Consider the following 16,662-nt stretch of genomic DNA (forward strand, 5'->3'; position numbering starts at 1 on the left):
GAATTTAGAAGAAGAAAATACCAGAGCTGAAAGGGTAAGTGATGAGCAACAACCAAATAGTGACAAGGATTTGCAGAGAAACCTGCAACTGACTGTCCTCAATATGCATCCATGAGGAACTACACTGGACATTAGGATATTTACTGACAAGGGCAGAGAAGCCCCACAATGACCTCAAGTTTTTGCAGATTCTCTTTTAATAACATTAGATCTATCTCAAGGAAAACCTGTGTGTATGCTGGACAAGGAGCTGAACTGGGTGACCTGTGAAGCTACCTTCCAGAATTGTATTTCTGTGTTCTTGTGAAGATCACTACCTCCTGACTTGGAACAAGGAGGAAGAAGAGAGAAATTGCATCTCTGAATCATAACTCATTCACAGGTCTGGCTTCTGGGCACTGATATTGTGCAATGGCCTCAGTAAGAATATAAACAAGACATATAATCTACCACTGAATTAGTGTGATGTGATAAAATGTTACATGTTCTTCCCTGCACTTGTTAAACTTGACTTCTTACCTGATTAAGCTGCACAAGATAGTCTTGCATTTCTGCCTGAGTCAGAAAGGCATTAAACTGTAACATCATTTTAAAATTCAGTTCCGTATCTTTTCACTTCATCTCATTTATCTCGTGAACACCCATGCGAAGCAACAGTATCACAAAGAACATCTCTGTTCACTTAGTCATTATTTGTAACTAGACCTATCTGCAGAATGACAACTCTACATTGCAGCAATCTCCCCATTTTGAAATTTGTTTTACTTTATTTCAACAGTGATATGAAAACAAAACCCTTCACCACAACAGAACTGTGTTGAAATTAACCACCTAGTCAAAATGGGAAGTGGGAAATTGACTCTTACTTTGTATCAGCAATTCTCAAAACAGGGGTTGTGACACTTACCAGCATTGAACAAATTCAGTTTCAACTGAAGATAAAAATTGGCATGAGACAGATACAGGGATGAGGGCCTAGGAACAGGGCTGTATACTTAGAAGTGGGAGATTCAGGTTCAAGGATATGCCCAAATCAGAGTTCAGGGGGACTGGGTAGAAACCTGTCTACAACTGGATACAAATCCATACCCTGACACAAATTACACTAAAGATAATGCCTCATGAAAATACCATAAGAAAAGGAGAAGGAGAAGCTAGACCTACTTCCTCCCCTATGCAGAGCTGCAGAGCTAGATGCTGCAACCATCAAACTTGTAAATTGAAAGACAGTGCTAAAGGACTGTAAGTGGACTCAAGTACAGAGTTTCCTGCATGGGTTGTTATGTCACATGCTCCCACTGACTGCCATCTGCAGTGAGCAGTCTCAAATTATTAAATGCAGGGGCTGTTCCTGCTGTACTTTGTCATTTGCTTGCCATACCAATAAAGTGAATAAGGGATAGCAATACCTGAGATGAACCTAGGAAACTCCACTCAGGACAGCCAGCAAGCACATTCCAGGCAGTTAAAAAAACCAAAACAATACAAAACCAAACCTATCCCATAACCTATAAGGTTTCCAGTGCCCAATTTCTACCAGTCAAAACAGACTTTCTCCTCTAGTCTGTACATTGCAGCTGCACTGTTTTTAAGTGAAAACATACCCAAAAAGAACACATACTTCATTTGACTCCCGGATCAAATCAGTGATGTCCACTTTTGGATGATCATCCTTTGCATCGCTGTGACTGGAGCCCTGCTGCACAGCTGGAGGCAAAGGACTGTCTTTGTTAGTGACACTGTCAAAAAATCTGCACAAAGCAAACACACAAGAAATCAGCAGGAACTCATTTATCACAACAGAGCAGTAACAACATCTACTGAAGAAAAGTGCACAGAGAATGGGAAATGGTGACAAGGAACAGCAGGAGCAGCACAAGTAGGGTGTAACAGTAACAAGGATACATAAACATGGGAACCAGCTACCCAGAGAATGTTGCGGAGCTTCTGCCCTTGGGGTTTTTTAAGACCTGGCTAGACAGTAACAGGGCTGATGTGCTGCAGTGCTGGCAGTAGTTCTCTTTGAGTGGGAAGTTGGACTAGAGGTTCACCAAGGTCCCTTCCACTCAACATTGCCCTGGTTTGCTCACCCATCCTGCAAGGATGGAACTGCACAGCTGGGAGGGGGGAAAAGAGCCTTGTCCTGAACTGTGACCCTGCCACTCTGCATTCCCCAGGTGCACAAACCAAGACATGTCTGATCTGCACCTATTCATCATACCTACATAAACAGCCTGAACAGATCCATAGGGAAGCTGGCAAATTTCTTCTCCAACATGAGGGACACATATCTACAGACTAATAATTTCCTTTTTCTTAAGAGGCAAACCACTGTGATCTTTTTTAAAATATACCAGGCTGGATTAACTGTGCAACAGAAGTGTTACAGCCAGATAAAAAGTTGAGAGCAAGAATTCAAAAAGAGCTTATAATAATCATCACAACTGGGTGTTAAGTGGAAACAGCAGCTTGTTTGGTTGAAGTAAAAATTAAAATTTCAGCACACTTCTAGATTTCTAATTTTAATATATTTAAACTGGGCAAACGTGTTCTTACTGTTGTTTTTGTTTTAAGTGCTAAATACTTGAGTGAGTATAGCTAGGTTTTAGGATACATACTAGGCTACATGGTATCTTACAATAAAATTTACATTTGTCTAATTAATCCTGTAGCCCCCACCTTATTTAAACATGCTACATTTAAAAATCTCTAATTACCACCTCTTAAAAGTCAAAACCTAGTGACTTCTTCAGCAAGTTTTGCTTGCAATACATAAGTTTAAAATGTACTTTATGTTGCATATTGGAATTTATTCTTCAAATGCTAATATAGACCAAGCATCTGGTTATGATTGTCTCAGTTCAATTTCTTTGAGTCTTAGTTCTATTTCAAGCCATTAGCAGCAGAGGATCTGCAAGAACTGAGCTACAGAATATGTTTTCAGTAAATTGATGCCTGAACTGTCTGGAACAGTCTTGGATTACCTCATCATTAAGGAAAGCCACCTTCTATAAGTGATACAAATTCCAGGCAAAGAAAAAAAAAACCCCAAAACATTATGTTTACTTAAAAATACACAAAATGGCAATGGCTTTAGAGGGACTTTAACGCAGGATGAGATTTTCAGTACATTTTCCAGCGAGCTCTTCCAGAATTTTGGCCTAAGACAAACATTTAATTCCTTTTAATCTTTTGGAAGTCCTGTCCAGATGTCTTCTCAGCTGCCCCAGAACAACTCATCTATTTGCAATCACAACAGCTGCTACACAGCCCAGAAGAAAACCAGTCCCACTGATACCTGTTGAGCACAGTGACAGCTTCTGCATCATCCTTACAAGTCAGCAACTTCTCCATGTTGTATTCCAGCACTGCCAGACCCAGCTGCAAGATTGCCTTTATTCCATCATAGAAGAAACAGTCCACCACGTTGACTGCACTTTCAATAGGCAGCACACTGATGAAAAGGGTAAGGAACCAGGAGAGAGAGACCGAGGAAAAAAAAGTCATGTCCGTCATGTGCTCTGTCAGCTGAGGCAGATGAACCCTGATGAGCTCCTCAAACACTGCCTGATCTACCAAGGCACCTGCAGGGAAAGGATAACAAAACCACCACCCAGAGCTTAACACAGAGAAGCAAACTTTCCTCAGAGCACCCAGCAGAAATCAAGCCCCTCTCCTAACAGAGTGTTGTTGTACAACAGCAGGTCTAGCTGCCTGGAGCCACTGTGCATGGTTGCAAAGCCTCACTGCATGCTGTATGCAAGGCATGGCAGCACTTCTGTGGGCATCTGGCTACTTTCAGGGATTCTACTGGTAGCCAGTAAACTGCTTCTGCAATTAGAGAGAAACTTCACATCCTATTTCCTTCTAGCAAGTACTGAGTGTGAGATCAAAGACTAAGTCTGGACCTGGAGTAATTATTCTTCATTTATTTAAGCTAAGTTTCAAATAAGTAATATGAATTGCAGTTATAATTCCAAAATAACAGTATAATAGTCTTCCTGAGTAGTCTTATCTAGAATAATGACAAGATCTGAAAATCATATCTACTCCTGCTTAAGGAGGACACATGGGACTTTCTCTCTAACTTCCATCTTCTACTTCAGGTTTAGACTAAGTATCAGGAAGAATTTCTTTCTGAAAGAGTAGTCAGGCACTGGAATGGGCTATCCAGGGAGGTGGTGAAGTCACCATCCTTGGAGGCATTCAAAAGACATTCAGGACATGCTCTAGTGGTCCTGGTGGCTTTTTCTGAGTTGATGGTTGCAGCAAGTGATCCTAGAGGTCTTCTCCCGCCATGACAATTCTGTGATTTTGTGATTCACAATACTGAACCCAAATGCAACAGTTTCTCTTGACTATTCAGTCTTCAGCTCGTCCCTTACATTTTTTCTTAATGAGTGATAATTTACATTCAGTTCTAGATAAAGACAGATGGATGTTACCAATAATTCGACGATTGAAATAATCAGGTAGCATCCTTTCACACACAGCAACCAAGAGCCAAAATGCTTCCTCCTCTTTAGCATAGAGCAGAAGTACTGATGTCAAAATATTCATTGCCTGTAACATTTTAACAGAAAAGGAAGTATTTACAAGGAACAGTGGTGAAAATGCAACTGTTGTCATACTTGACATTTATATTTCTGAAAGCGCTTTACAGCGTGTGTTTAGAGTGCCAGGATAACCTGCAGCCATATCCAGTACAAGACTTTTTTATCTATGTTATTAAATATAGAGCATAGTATTTAAACAACCTAAAAATATTTTTAAGTGCTAAAAGTCTAGTAAGAACTCAAAGGCTTACGCATGAAGTGGACATGAGAGCATCTACCAACAAATTCAAGTGCAATGTAAAAACTCATGTTACTCAGTGGCACAAAAAAAGCCAGTAAGTGTCCCACTGAGCAAGAAACCATTAGATATTTATGTAGCCATCATGAGCTAAACAACCAGCACCCAGAATCTCAAAACTGCTGTACCTGACAATATCCAATCTGGGGATTCCTGTATGCATAAGCTGTAAGAACTCTCCGGAGTGCAGAAATTCCTGTGTCACTTTGGAAAGCAGGATGCTCAGGCAGGGAGCGCCGTAAATCTCGTTCGATTTCATCGGTAGCTAAAGTGCACGTTCCTAAAGACTTTTCCACCAGCTCAGTGTAATATCCAGGGTTGGATGCCATATCATTCACAGCACCTGCCAACAGAGTATTGCACAGTATTAGAGGAAAACTGTAAAGTATCCACGTTATTGTCTACAATTTGTATTAAAACTTTTGGTGAATACTGAGGTACATCATGAATCTCCAGGTGTTACTGCAATAATGCATCAGAGTAATTGTATGGAAACCAGTGAAAAAACTCTGAAATGAAAAAAGGGAAGCAAGATAAAATGAGGCTTGGAGGACATCTAAGTCACTTTCCAGTATGAAGTTGATTGTGAATTAGTATTTTGTTTCACTGGGGAAAAAAAAAAAAAAACCAAACAAATACTTCCTTTCACCTACAATTTTGCCCAAGCTTTCTGGCAAACACAATACCTTTCAGTTTGTAGAGCTGGGAACAGGTTAGAAAAATAGGCACAGGATTGATCTTTACCTAATTTATTCCACAACTTTTATGTCAACACTTTCCAAGACACAGATATTGGTCTGGTAAACAGAAGCAAAAATGCCTATGTAAATGCTAAAAAAACACTAGAAAAGACAAATCTGTGCTCAAATGCCCTCAGAAGGAACTACCATACAATAAGCAAAATAAAATGCATTTGTTAGGATAAACATCCTCTGAAACAGCAGAAAGGTCTGCCCAGGGGAACACAGGGAGTACAAATAGCCGATAAGGTCCTGTGGTTTCACAAAATCTGCAGGTCATTTTCTGAATCTGACACAGGCTTTCTGTCTGGCCCTGATCCAGTCAGTGGCTGCTGCTTTTCTAGGTGTCTCAGAGAAGGGGAATGGAAAGCACAGTGTGGTGTTGGAAAGCAGTGCCTCAGCTCCCTGGGCCTCCATTTCCTCTGGTTCAGTGCTCTGGGAGAGCTGTGTCTTAACGGGTGTCAAGAAAGCCACAAAAGCAAATTCAGAGCTTTGGCAAGAGATCCCATATGTATAAAAAAGTCCACAATTCCTGTACATCTCACACTTTAAACCAAGCAACAGCCTATAGCAAAGAGCTGCTGACAACTGGGACCAATTTCTCTACCAGGGAAACATGTTTGCTTTTTGTGTCTGGCAATGCTATCCTCTCAAGAAAGCTTAAATCAAAACAACTGAAACACAGCCCCACAAACATGCTTTTCTTCTCAACAAGTAAAGAGGCTTTGCTGAAGCTGCTTGTCCCTTGGAACATCATGTATTATTACTGCTATTTTTCAATTGAGTTTGCTGTACAAGTGGCAGAGGCAGGTTTAGTTTGAATCAATGTAAAACAAAATAACAGACAAAATGATCCTGTTTATCATTTTCAAGAGTCTTCACAAAGATTTGGATAAATTGACAGAGGGAAGAGTATTTTTTGTCAGACTGCATTCAGTCAGTAACTAGGACATCCACACAGTAGAGTTCACAAAATCAATCAATTACATTTGTTATGCAATACCTGAGAAGAGCAGCCAGAGCTCTCCTCTCAATGCCTCTGGGATCCCTCTTACAACCAGGTCTCGGGTCTTCTTTGTTCGGAACATGCTGACACCATGTCCACGTTCAACAAAGAGGATGTTCCAGGACTGCTCTTTCATTTTTTCTTTCAGCTAGAAGAAGCAAAAAACAGCAAACATTAAGTATCCTAGAAGATTTTACTCATGTTTTGGAGAACAGAACCAAATTTTGCTACCAGTTACATCCATATGAACTGGAAATGACAACACTGGAATCCGTTTTAATACGTGAAATGAATGCAGGTGCAAATCAGAGCCAAATCCAACCTGTGCAGAGTATAAATTTGGTATTCAATGCAATCTCCTCCTTTGCCTACTATTGAATGAAACCAGCAGAAAAGATAACTAAGAAAACCAAGGTGATTAGAAGGCTAGGTTTGCCTGTGTGAGGTGGCAAGTTTCTATGTGCTGAATTTAAGAACTCCAACAAACAAACCAAGAGAAAACGTATTTGGCCAAGACAGCCCAATGAAATCAAGCAAGTGATTACTTGCAAAGTCAACTCACTGTCACAGGCACTTGCTAATTACTCTGATAAATTAACATACTTTGATTCCAACATGTCTGTGAACTGATCTTTGCTAATAAAACTGCACTCATTCTGTTACAGATTAAATAATATCCCACAGAAACTCAACAGGCAAAACAGGTTGCTTCCTTTTTTTGATTCATTATGCTTTGTTGCACTAGATTAGTTGACAGATTTGGCACAGAATGGAAAGCACACAGAGGGGCAGCATGACATCAGTGTGATTATTCTCCCACAGTTTCTCAATCTTTTCTCAGTTTACTTACATGAGCTCCAGGTAGCAGCAGGAGAGACTCAATAAGCAGGAAAATATATAGGAGAATGAAGTCTGCTTGGATTAAGGAGAGGAACTAATACCTGAAAACAGTTATGCCCATACAGTTTTTAGATTTAACCAAATATTTATCAACCAGATAGAATGTTTTTACAAACTAGCAATTTCTGTCAACATAGAAGCAATCAGTGTATGTACCTGAATTTCAGCAGGACCAGCCATGTAAGTAAAACCTGACTGTCAGAATGAAAACTGCCAAAAGTTCCCTATTCAGACAAAGCTGAAGTTACAGGCATTTTACCTGCAGAGTAGAAGGAGGTGTAGATAGCAGAAGCAGTGAAACAGATGCTTTGTAAAGTACAAGGTTACTAATAAACTATTGATTATGAACCTCAAATGCAATTCAACTTCTTGGAAGCAAAGCAGCTGCTGGTCTGGTGCTCCAACTCATGCAAGACTCCAGGCTGAGGTAGGATCAACACTGCCACTACATTTTCTGTGCAGTAAGATTTAACATTGTTAAAGCAATTAAAGGTGCCAAAAGAAAAAAATAGATTTTATCCATTTCTGTTCAACTCACTATAAAATGCAGAACTGAAAAATCTGGGCTGCCTTTTCTCCTGCCCAAAGGGTGTTTATTTTCTGATTTTTCTAACATGAAAAATTTCTGTATCTTAATTTACCCAGTTCTGATGAAAGACTTTATTACAAAATAGTATCTTTAAGTCTTCTTGCCCACACTATGGAGAAGCAGAAGTGGAAAGCCCTGCTGCAAAAACAACTAAAGAAACATTATCCAGAGCATAGCTTTGTCAGAAGGAACTGCAAAGGAATGAAACAAGGAAGAAATTAAGTCAATTTCTTGATAACATTCTCCTTGCTCCCAAAGAGTTTGTAGTTACTATGTATTCTGACAATTCAGATAGATATGAAACATGTTCACTACCAGAAAATAAAAAGCCATCTCCTCCCCGAGGGGTGGAAGAGCAGGAAGAATTAGTTCCATAAAGATAAGGCTTATCATTATTAAACAAGATGAAAAATTGAAAGGAAAAAAAAAAAAAAAGATGAAAATTGAAAGGAGCCATGAAGAAGCACCCTGTGGACTCCAAATACAGAAAATGCAGATGAAAGAAGATTGGCACAGCCCCAGAGGAAATCAGCAGCTTTGCTGGAACACATTTTGAATATACGTCAGTCCTTTCCAATTAGATTCCATAAACTGTTGGCCATTTTATCCCTTACCATTTTAGAGTCTAGGTTCTCAGCATCCTGAGGATGGTAGACAGTCATTAGTGCTTCTGTACTGACAGTCTTGCTGTTATCTCTCTGACCCATCTTTGACAGTCCCCCATCAACATCGTTTGGATTGTCAGAGGCAGAACCAGATGCAACCTTGAAAAAAAAAATTTAACAGTGGTTGTTACAATTGCCAACCAGTCCTTCAAGAAGCAGCACTGATACCAGAAACCATTTTGCTGTTAGAACATCATTGTTTATTATATTAAGTGACAGGTACTAGATACAGACTTCCAAAATAAAATAAAACCAGCAGTCTCTCCTCTGCCCAGGTGGGCTCTCAGGAGGCTGCACTTGAAATAAATGACAAACCACCCCATCTCTACAAAACTTAATTATCAAAGAACAAATATTCATAATGAGAACTAGCAGATAGGGAAGCCTGACCATCCATCACCACTGCAGTCAAAAGGAAAATATTAATTTAAATGAAGCTGTGTACCAAACAGAAATGCTGAGAGCATTTAAAAACCAGCATTAGAACCGTCATTGTTTTTCAAAACCTGCTGAAGAGCAAAGTAAAAGAACCCAAAAGAGTCTGTATTTACGGTAGAGCCATTATTTAACACATTCTCTTTCAAATGGGCTCAGTTATTTATTTTTCCACACCTTAAAACCAGAGGTACATGACTTAGCAGGGTACGATAAAATAATGCCGATATAACCCAAAGTAATTTAATCCTAAAGAAAATGCTCCTGAGCAGCAGTAGTTACCACTAAGATCTTCCCAGGATGTGATGCACTCTTATCAGCAGAGAATTTCTGCTGACATCCAACTATATTGTTTTTAATACTCATTTTTGCCTTTTAAGAGTCAAAATCTCAAGGTAGAGATTTTCCTGATATACTGATTATTTTCTACTAAATGGCATTTATTTGTACACTACTTCACTCTTAGCACTGGCATTTTAAAGGCAGCTCTAGCTGATTCTATTTAATTTGTTTTCAAGGGAAAATTTTCAGAGAAGAAATACAGTAACTGTAATAAATAATGCTCATTTGGGATGGTTTGTCACTGCATTCTTTATTATGCATGAAAGTAGACTAACAGAGTTCTTCACATCTAGAAACAACCTTAAATTCATTCCATCAACTTCTTGAGTCAAATAGCTGGCAAAAACCAGCACAGCTACACATAATGTTACATCCAACTGGTGGACTTTTGTTTTAATGTGGGGGATCTGAAGGCAAGAGATGGGAACATCATTTTTTTTAAGAGAAAAAGATTTAGACGACTTGAAATCTAGAGGTACAGCAGACATAGTTACTCATCTTGTTTCTAGATTCAGGCTTAAATACAAATATGTTGTATTACACAACAAAACACTGCCAAGAACATGCATACTCCCAGTAAGACTACAAAACCTAATCCCTAGGAAGAGGTAATAAGACACAAGAACTAGCAGAGCAGTTACCTCTGTATTTACGATGTACTGGGGACTTGAAGTTGCATTGCATCTCATCCTGAGCTTTGCCACAAGCTGCTCAAAATCTCTCACCTCTGTAAAACGAAAAGCTGTTTTCCCTTTGGTACTAATGCTGACTCCTCTGTTGGCTGGGTCTGCCTTATCCACCCCTGTGACCTGTGGAAGAAAGAACACATCCATTAGGAAAGAAATTTTACCAGCTTACTTCTAGAAGAGAAAACCTGTTAAAAATATACCCAGACATGAAACAGTAGCATAAAGCACCACACAAGAAAATTAACAACACAAGTGATAAAATCACTATTTCAAAGCTTGGTGGTCTGGAGCTATTTTAGCACAAATCTATCTATTACATGATAGATTTTTGACAGAGTACAGAAAAATCTTTCCAAAGGTTTTCCCATCTGTGAGTGCTGAGCTTACTTAGAAATCTTGCCTCCTTCTACCTACTAAAGCTGATACTCTTTTTTTCTTATCATTGAAAAGCAGACAAAATATGGCTTTTGAAAGTAATCAAATGAAACAAGTTTCAGAAAAATGAATTTCCACTGAGAATACCCTCTCAAAGACAGCTGCCATAACACAACAGCTGGAGCTGACTTTAATTGTCATGATGGCACAGTTACAGATTAGAGCAATTAATACACTGTAATAATGCAAGCACGAGTGAGACAGTCAGGAACAGCTACACTGACTGCTAATGCAATGCTTGTTACAGGCAAAGAATGAAGGAGCACTGAAATAAAGTAACTCTGCAGCACTACAGAGCAAACAGTCAGGGCCTGACAATCCACAAGAATAAAATTAGAGTAAGCTCCTTTAACACAGCCTCATCTCGTTTTTCACAGGTTACAGAATCCTCTGTTGTTTGCAGAACTATTTATAGAGGATCAAATAAATTGCTTTATCTGGGAGGGGAACAGCAAGTGTATTGTTGAAATTAGCTCACTCACCCCCCTATGCCTTTCATCAGGGAGTAAGTACACAGAGTATGCAGTGCAATTATAGAACCTGGTTAATTTTTAGGCTATTGTAAAGTATGTCTGGGTGCTGATGAAAAGCTCTTGACGCTGACAGCTGAAATGTGGCAATGTCCCAGATCACATGAAGTCAAGAGAGGGATGGAGAATGTTGTGGGGGTTTTTTTCCCCAGAAGTTATTCCACACTCTAGCTATAGTAGGCTATAGAATTATGAATGCAGTGTCCTTTGCAATAGGGCTCTTTTTCATACTGTGAGACTATCAGCTGTAATGGCACTGGCACTTGTTCACTGCCAATGGATTTCCTGTAGACTTTTGGACAGCACCAATCAACTGTTGTGAAAACAATTGCTCTACTGAGCTCAGAAACAAATACAGCAGAGCAATTAGTAATCTTCAAGATCCTCTACCCTCACCAGTTCTTCACTTTTTATCTTGAGAATCTCTCATCAGCTTCAAGAATTAACCATATGCTTTTCCATTTAAGCAAATAAGTATTAAAAAAATTTGGATTCTGTACCCAGCTACAGAGATTCAAGTAAGTAGAACAGGGAAAGAGAATACAGGGAGCAAAGCTGAAACAGGAAAACAGTTCTATAAACCTCAGACAGAATTCCTATATGCAGTATGCAAGGTAGAGAGATATGTATGACATCATGCAAAGCAGATTGTAAAGAAAATCTGCTAAACTGGAATTAAGCTACACAAGTGCAATATTTCTGGTATAACTGGCTCTGATTTGCACTCTGCATTACCTCTCTCAATGGAATGATTACACTGCACAGGCTGCCATCCTGGCTAGCAAAGCAAATGTAGTTTTCTGAAATACACATTTTGCCATGAGTGTTGTAATGACTGAAAGGAACCCATAAGAAGCACTCGTGAACTTCCTTCAAGGTCTCTTCTTTGGGTAACCTGAAGAATGCACTAAACTGCTCACTGTGGGCTCGGCTCTCGAGGCCTCTAGATTAAAAATAAAACAAAAAACAGGGTAGGAGAAAGAAAAGAAAAATTAAATAAGTTTAACATGTCTTTACAAAGTTAAAAAATACCTTGGGAAAAGTCAGTAAAACATCATGCTCTCTCAAGGCTCAATGGCTCAATGTTTTGCTTGAAGAGGCAAAAAGGGCAGGACCACTTCTGTCTCTATTCACCCACTTAACAAAACAGTTAAATACTAAACAGGAATAGATTTAAGCATGTTCTTACACAGTAAAGCATTTTGCTGAATCAGGGCCTACAAGTAGAGCAGAAAAACATACTAATAACCTAAAATGCTCTGCTTCCCCACCCACCAAAATAGTCCATTTAAACCTAAAACAAGTTTGGGCTTGATACAGCATTAATTAGCTACAAATGTAGCACAGTGTAAACATCTGCCACAGGCTAATTCCTCACAGGTAGCCTGTGGACAGAAACAACATTTTGGCTGTAGAGCAACATCTGCTTCCAGCATTGCTACCAAACTGAGGGATCAACTACCCAGGACATACAACCTAAAACAAGTTTTATTACCAGTGTACTATAATAGGAACAATAATGTAAAAAATGCTTTATCATAATTTCTGATTTGCAGATAGGTAGCACAACAAAGATTTAGTCCCTTCATGTGAGTTTAAATTACCTAACAACAGACTGGCTTTTCCTGGTTACTTTTCACAGCTGAGGACCACAGACCAAAACCTGAATGCTTGAGAGAGTGTTTGGACATCTCTCTGAGCAAAAGGCAGCATTTGCTTTGACAGAAACCAGAACCAGAACTGGAGAAAAACCATGAAACTACTACAAAGAAATAAATATACACCCTCCTTGAGAAGGAAGGACCCTAACCACCAGGTTACTTACATACACATCTTTCCCACTGCCTAAAATACTGTCCTAAGTAAGGAAAGCTATGGACCTGCTGCCATTCATTGATTCTATCACCCATCTCCATTGGCAGATGCAGTTATTATTTACACTTCTATTAAATGATTTAGGCTCCTTATCCTTCCTAAACAAGTCTCTTCGGAGATTCCTCACCTTTACTCTTAATTTTCTAATCTTAAATGCTGCTAGAATACTTTTAAAAATCCAAATTACTGTAAACCCCATAGTTTAAGACCAGCTTTGAAGGGTTCATCACTTTCTGTCTCCATATAGACTATTGACACTGCAAAGTAACAATAAATTAAAATGCCTCACATTGCTTTGATCCTAAATTGTAACGAGACATTTCTTTAAGTGAACACCAGCTTTACTGACATTTACAAACCTCCTTGAGACAAGGATTCTCTTTCCCTTTGCCTAAAGAAGTACAGGGTCCAGAGCAGGTAGATATTAAGTAATATATTACCTCTTAGTGATCTGCAGGGGGTCATGAAGGACTGGGTCATTTTCAAACGTCTCCTTATCAAAAAGTCTCCTAACAGCATAGTTTGCCAGCTGCTCCATGAGAAGGAATGTTTCACTAATGTGCAAAAACATGGAAAAATAGTGATCTTCCCCACGGGAGCACACATGAATGCTCTCTGTCAGAATCACATTAGAAGTCTTCTCCAGTTTTGATATTTCATCCCAAGAGATAATAAGTTTTACTGAAAACACAAACACAGGCAGATGTGAGTAACTTCTGGTTAGCTGCTACCCTTACAGAAAAAAAAATGTAGTCAACAGCACTAATAAAATATAATTAAGCAATACAGTTAAATGATAAAACACTTGGGAAGGTCTACGAACTCACAAGCACAAAAACCACTCTCTCACAATTCCTAGAAAATAATTCTAATGTTTTTCTTCCTACAAAATTCTTTCTAATAAAGACACATCATGTATGAAAATACAAGCTTACATCACCTTTTCTTTGCTCTCGTGTGAAACTGCAAATTTCAAACAAACACCATCAAATAAGCTATCTCACTTCAAAAGTTTACTAATAGGGCTTCTTAAAGTAAATCAATCATGTATTTGCATTAGAGAAACCATCCCAGTAACTATAACATTTCCCATTAAAAATGAAAATTTCCTTAGAAAGGTTATGCTTTCAAGTTTTCACATAAATACAGTTCATGCTTAGAGGCATTTGTTTGGGCATTTCTAGTGGTACACAGAAAAAAAAAGATGTGTGCAATTACCACCAGTGCTTAGTGCATTCACATGAAAAATTAAATCTGTGTGTGTAAAGAAATAACTGTAATCCTCACAGGCTGAATTTAGATGCAGCACAAACTAAAGGTGACAGACAACTTCTAGTTACAGTTAACTGCAACAGGTCTGCTTTCCCTCCAAAGTTTAAAAGGGTAGAAGAAAATTAACAGACTTGTGTAGTAATTTACACAAATGCATTAATTTCCATAAATTATTTTATGTTTGCAGTTTTCTGTATTCTGTGTTGACATCTGCTCACGTGGCAAAATAGCTCCACTAGGACACAGGAAGAATTCTTCTGAAGGTGAAAGATAAACAGTAACATGTGAGGGGACTGGGCTTAGTATGGAGACTTACTTACTTTCTGCTCCCAGCAAAAATGAATAAAAGCTAAGGAAGTTGGTACTAAGATAAAGCCATCCTTGACAGGGCACTCTGCCCTTCCAGTAACTGCAGGAGTAATAGGTAACCAACTTCTCCTGCTCTGGTAATCCAAAACACTTTTCAAACTTCATGAGACCTTCACGAAACTTCTCAGGATCATCTTCTTTTACAAAAGAACCTTTTCCCTCTTCAGCAATCAAACCCTAAAATGAAAGAACCAGATTCTTTATATATGCATCCATATGGCCAGGAGGACTCTAAATGCACCTGCATGCATGCAGCACAGTATTGTCCTAACAGGATAGCAGGTTTTAGAACAGGAAGAATAGTCTGAGGATCAAAACACATTGAGGTCACAAATCAAGTGTGCTACTTCAGACTCATCCAACAAGTTTCCCACACACTCCCAGGTTTCCTCTTCTGAAATGGATATATTCTCTTCCCTTAATCACAATAATTCCTGGGCTAAATGTGTAGCACATATAAAATGCTATTGCACCATCCCAAAAATATACCATACACTTTCCAGGCATTATTAAACTATTGTGAAATAATATATCAGTAGTTTAGTTTTAGCCTACTACATAAAGGTGTATCACTTGCCAGGGAAAGTTTGTCAAAAAACCTCATCTACCTGTGGGGCAGATAAACAGGAACAATGGAGTGTGCTGAAGTTAATAGAATACTTAGCCTTTGCCCATTATGATATTTGCCTGTTACTTACTCTTATCTTTCCTTGGACAAAGCTTGTAATATCTTCATTTGAATCAAATACTGATAAAGTGTTCATAACATTGTGTTCTAACCAGTCCCAGTGTTCTGTTATTTCTTCTCTGCTGGATCCTGATTGAAACAGAAAGTTAGTATTACTTAAAATTAGGACAGACTTTAATCATTTTACTAAAAATATTAGTTAAAGGAATACTTAGCAAATTCACGATTCACAAAGGAATTCAGATACACAAAGCCAAATCATAACTCTCAAATGTATTTGGTGTACAGTAAAATTGTGCACTGCTGTGTTTTTATTTTTCAGACCCTTTATGCAACTGTATTTCTGCCTTTCCATACAGAAGCATCTCAGCTTAGCCTACAGTGTGTGGCTCAGTGCTGAGGCCAGACCTGCACAGCCAGTGCCTTCAGCCCAGCAGCACCTCCCCAGCAGGGATGGCAGAGCTTTGCTGGAACACTTCCAGTCCAATAGTGTAGAAGGTGGGAAATGTGAGATCAAATTCATGAGGCTAAGAGGAAAAAGAAATCCAAGTCTTTGATATCTGGTCCACACCTTTGATCACTGGTCCACAACAGTTTCCAGAGTGGAACTCCAAGAGCTGTTGTGCATAATCCCTTCTAACATGTGTAAGGATGTAAAGCACACATCACCATAGCCAGGAAGGTAGCAGAGGATTCTCCTTGGGTATTTGAAAATTTATGTTGCTTACATCAAACAATCAATTGTGCTCAGAAGTCACGGTTTTATCTTGTTCTCTATCAAGTCACAATTAAACTTTATTTCTAATCATGCTCAAGCTAAGGCAACCACCACTCAGGAAACAATGACATCCCAGCTACAATTAAGTTCTGCTCATGCTGTAATTCCAAACACCACCTTGTTTTCATGCAGCTGCAGACTTCTACAAGAGGACAGAAGCACAGTTGCACCCCACATGGGAAATATATTCCAGAACCAACTACTGATGCAGAAAAAAAAAGCTCATTGATTCATAGAGGCAGAACAATCCCTGAAACAACATTTGGCACCCACAGAATTAGTATTTCTTTCTTCTGGATCCCCTGGGACACAAACACACAGGAACAGAGACTGTTTCCTTTCATTACATATGTGCAAGAGGAGGAGTAACTTAAACCTCCAATCAATAACCAAGATAAAATTCAATGTTCCAGAAATATAAATATTGCATTTTCAAACACCTTAGAGAAAACCCAACCTTGTTACTTAATGTACTTATTACATTGCTTTTTAATC

The 16,662-nt window shown here is 38.9% G+C and overlaps 1 protein-coding gene across 2 annotated transcripts in view; it reads right to left on the reverse strand.

Moving 5' to 3' along the window:
* Positions 1-16,662, reverse strand: part of TBC1D8B (TBC1 domain family member 8B) — a 35,597-nt gene that overhangs the window by 7,730 nt on the left and 11,205 nt on the right. The window contains exons 3-13 of one of the 2 annotated variants that reach the window (XR_011728770.1): positions 15,400-15,518; positions 14,653-14,878; positions 13,501-13,741; positions 11,921-12,128; positions 10,173-10,340; positions 8,704-8,853; positions 6,598-6,748; positions 4,983-5,197; positions 4,446-4,563; positions 3,299-3,584; positions 1,605-1,751 (exon numbers count right to left, since the gene is read on the reverse strand). Coding sequence is in view for 1 of the 2 variants with exons in the window: in XM_071758177.1 (XP_071614278.1) it covers positions 1,622-1,751; positions 3,299-3,584; positions 4,446-4,563; positions 4,983-5,197; positions 6,598-6,748; positions 8,704-8,853; positions 10,173-10,340; positions 11,921-12,128; positions 13,501-13,741; positions 14,653-14,878; positions 15,400-15,518 (2,012 nt within the window). In the remaining variant the exon portion in view is untranslated. The remainder of the gene's footprint in view (positions 1-1,604; positions 1,752-3,298; positions 3,585-4,445; positions 4,564-4,982; positions 5,198-6,597; positions 6,749-8,703; positions 8,854-10,172; positions 10,341-11,920; positions 12,129-13,500; positions 13,742-14,652; positions 14,879-15,399; positions 15,519-16,662) is intronic. The other variant, XM_071758177.1, reaches the window with a different exon arrangement.

Source organism: Heliangelus exortis, chromosome 14, assembly GCF_036169615.1.
Source record: "Heliangelus exortis chromosome 14, bHelExo1.hap1, whole genome shotgun sequence".
Taxonomy (NCBI): Eukaryota; Metazoa; Chordata; class Aves; order Apodiformes; family Trochilidae; genus Heliangelus; species Heliangelus exortis.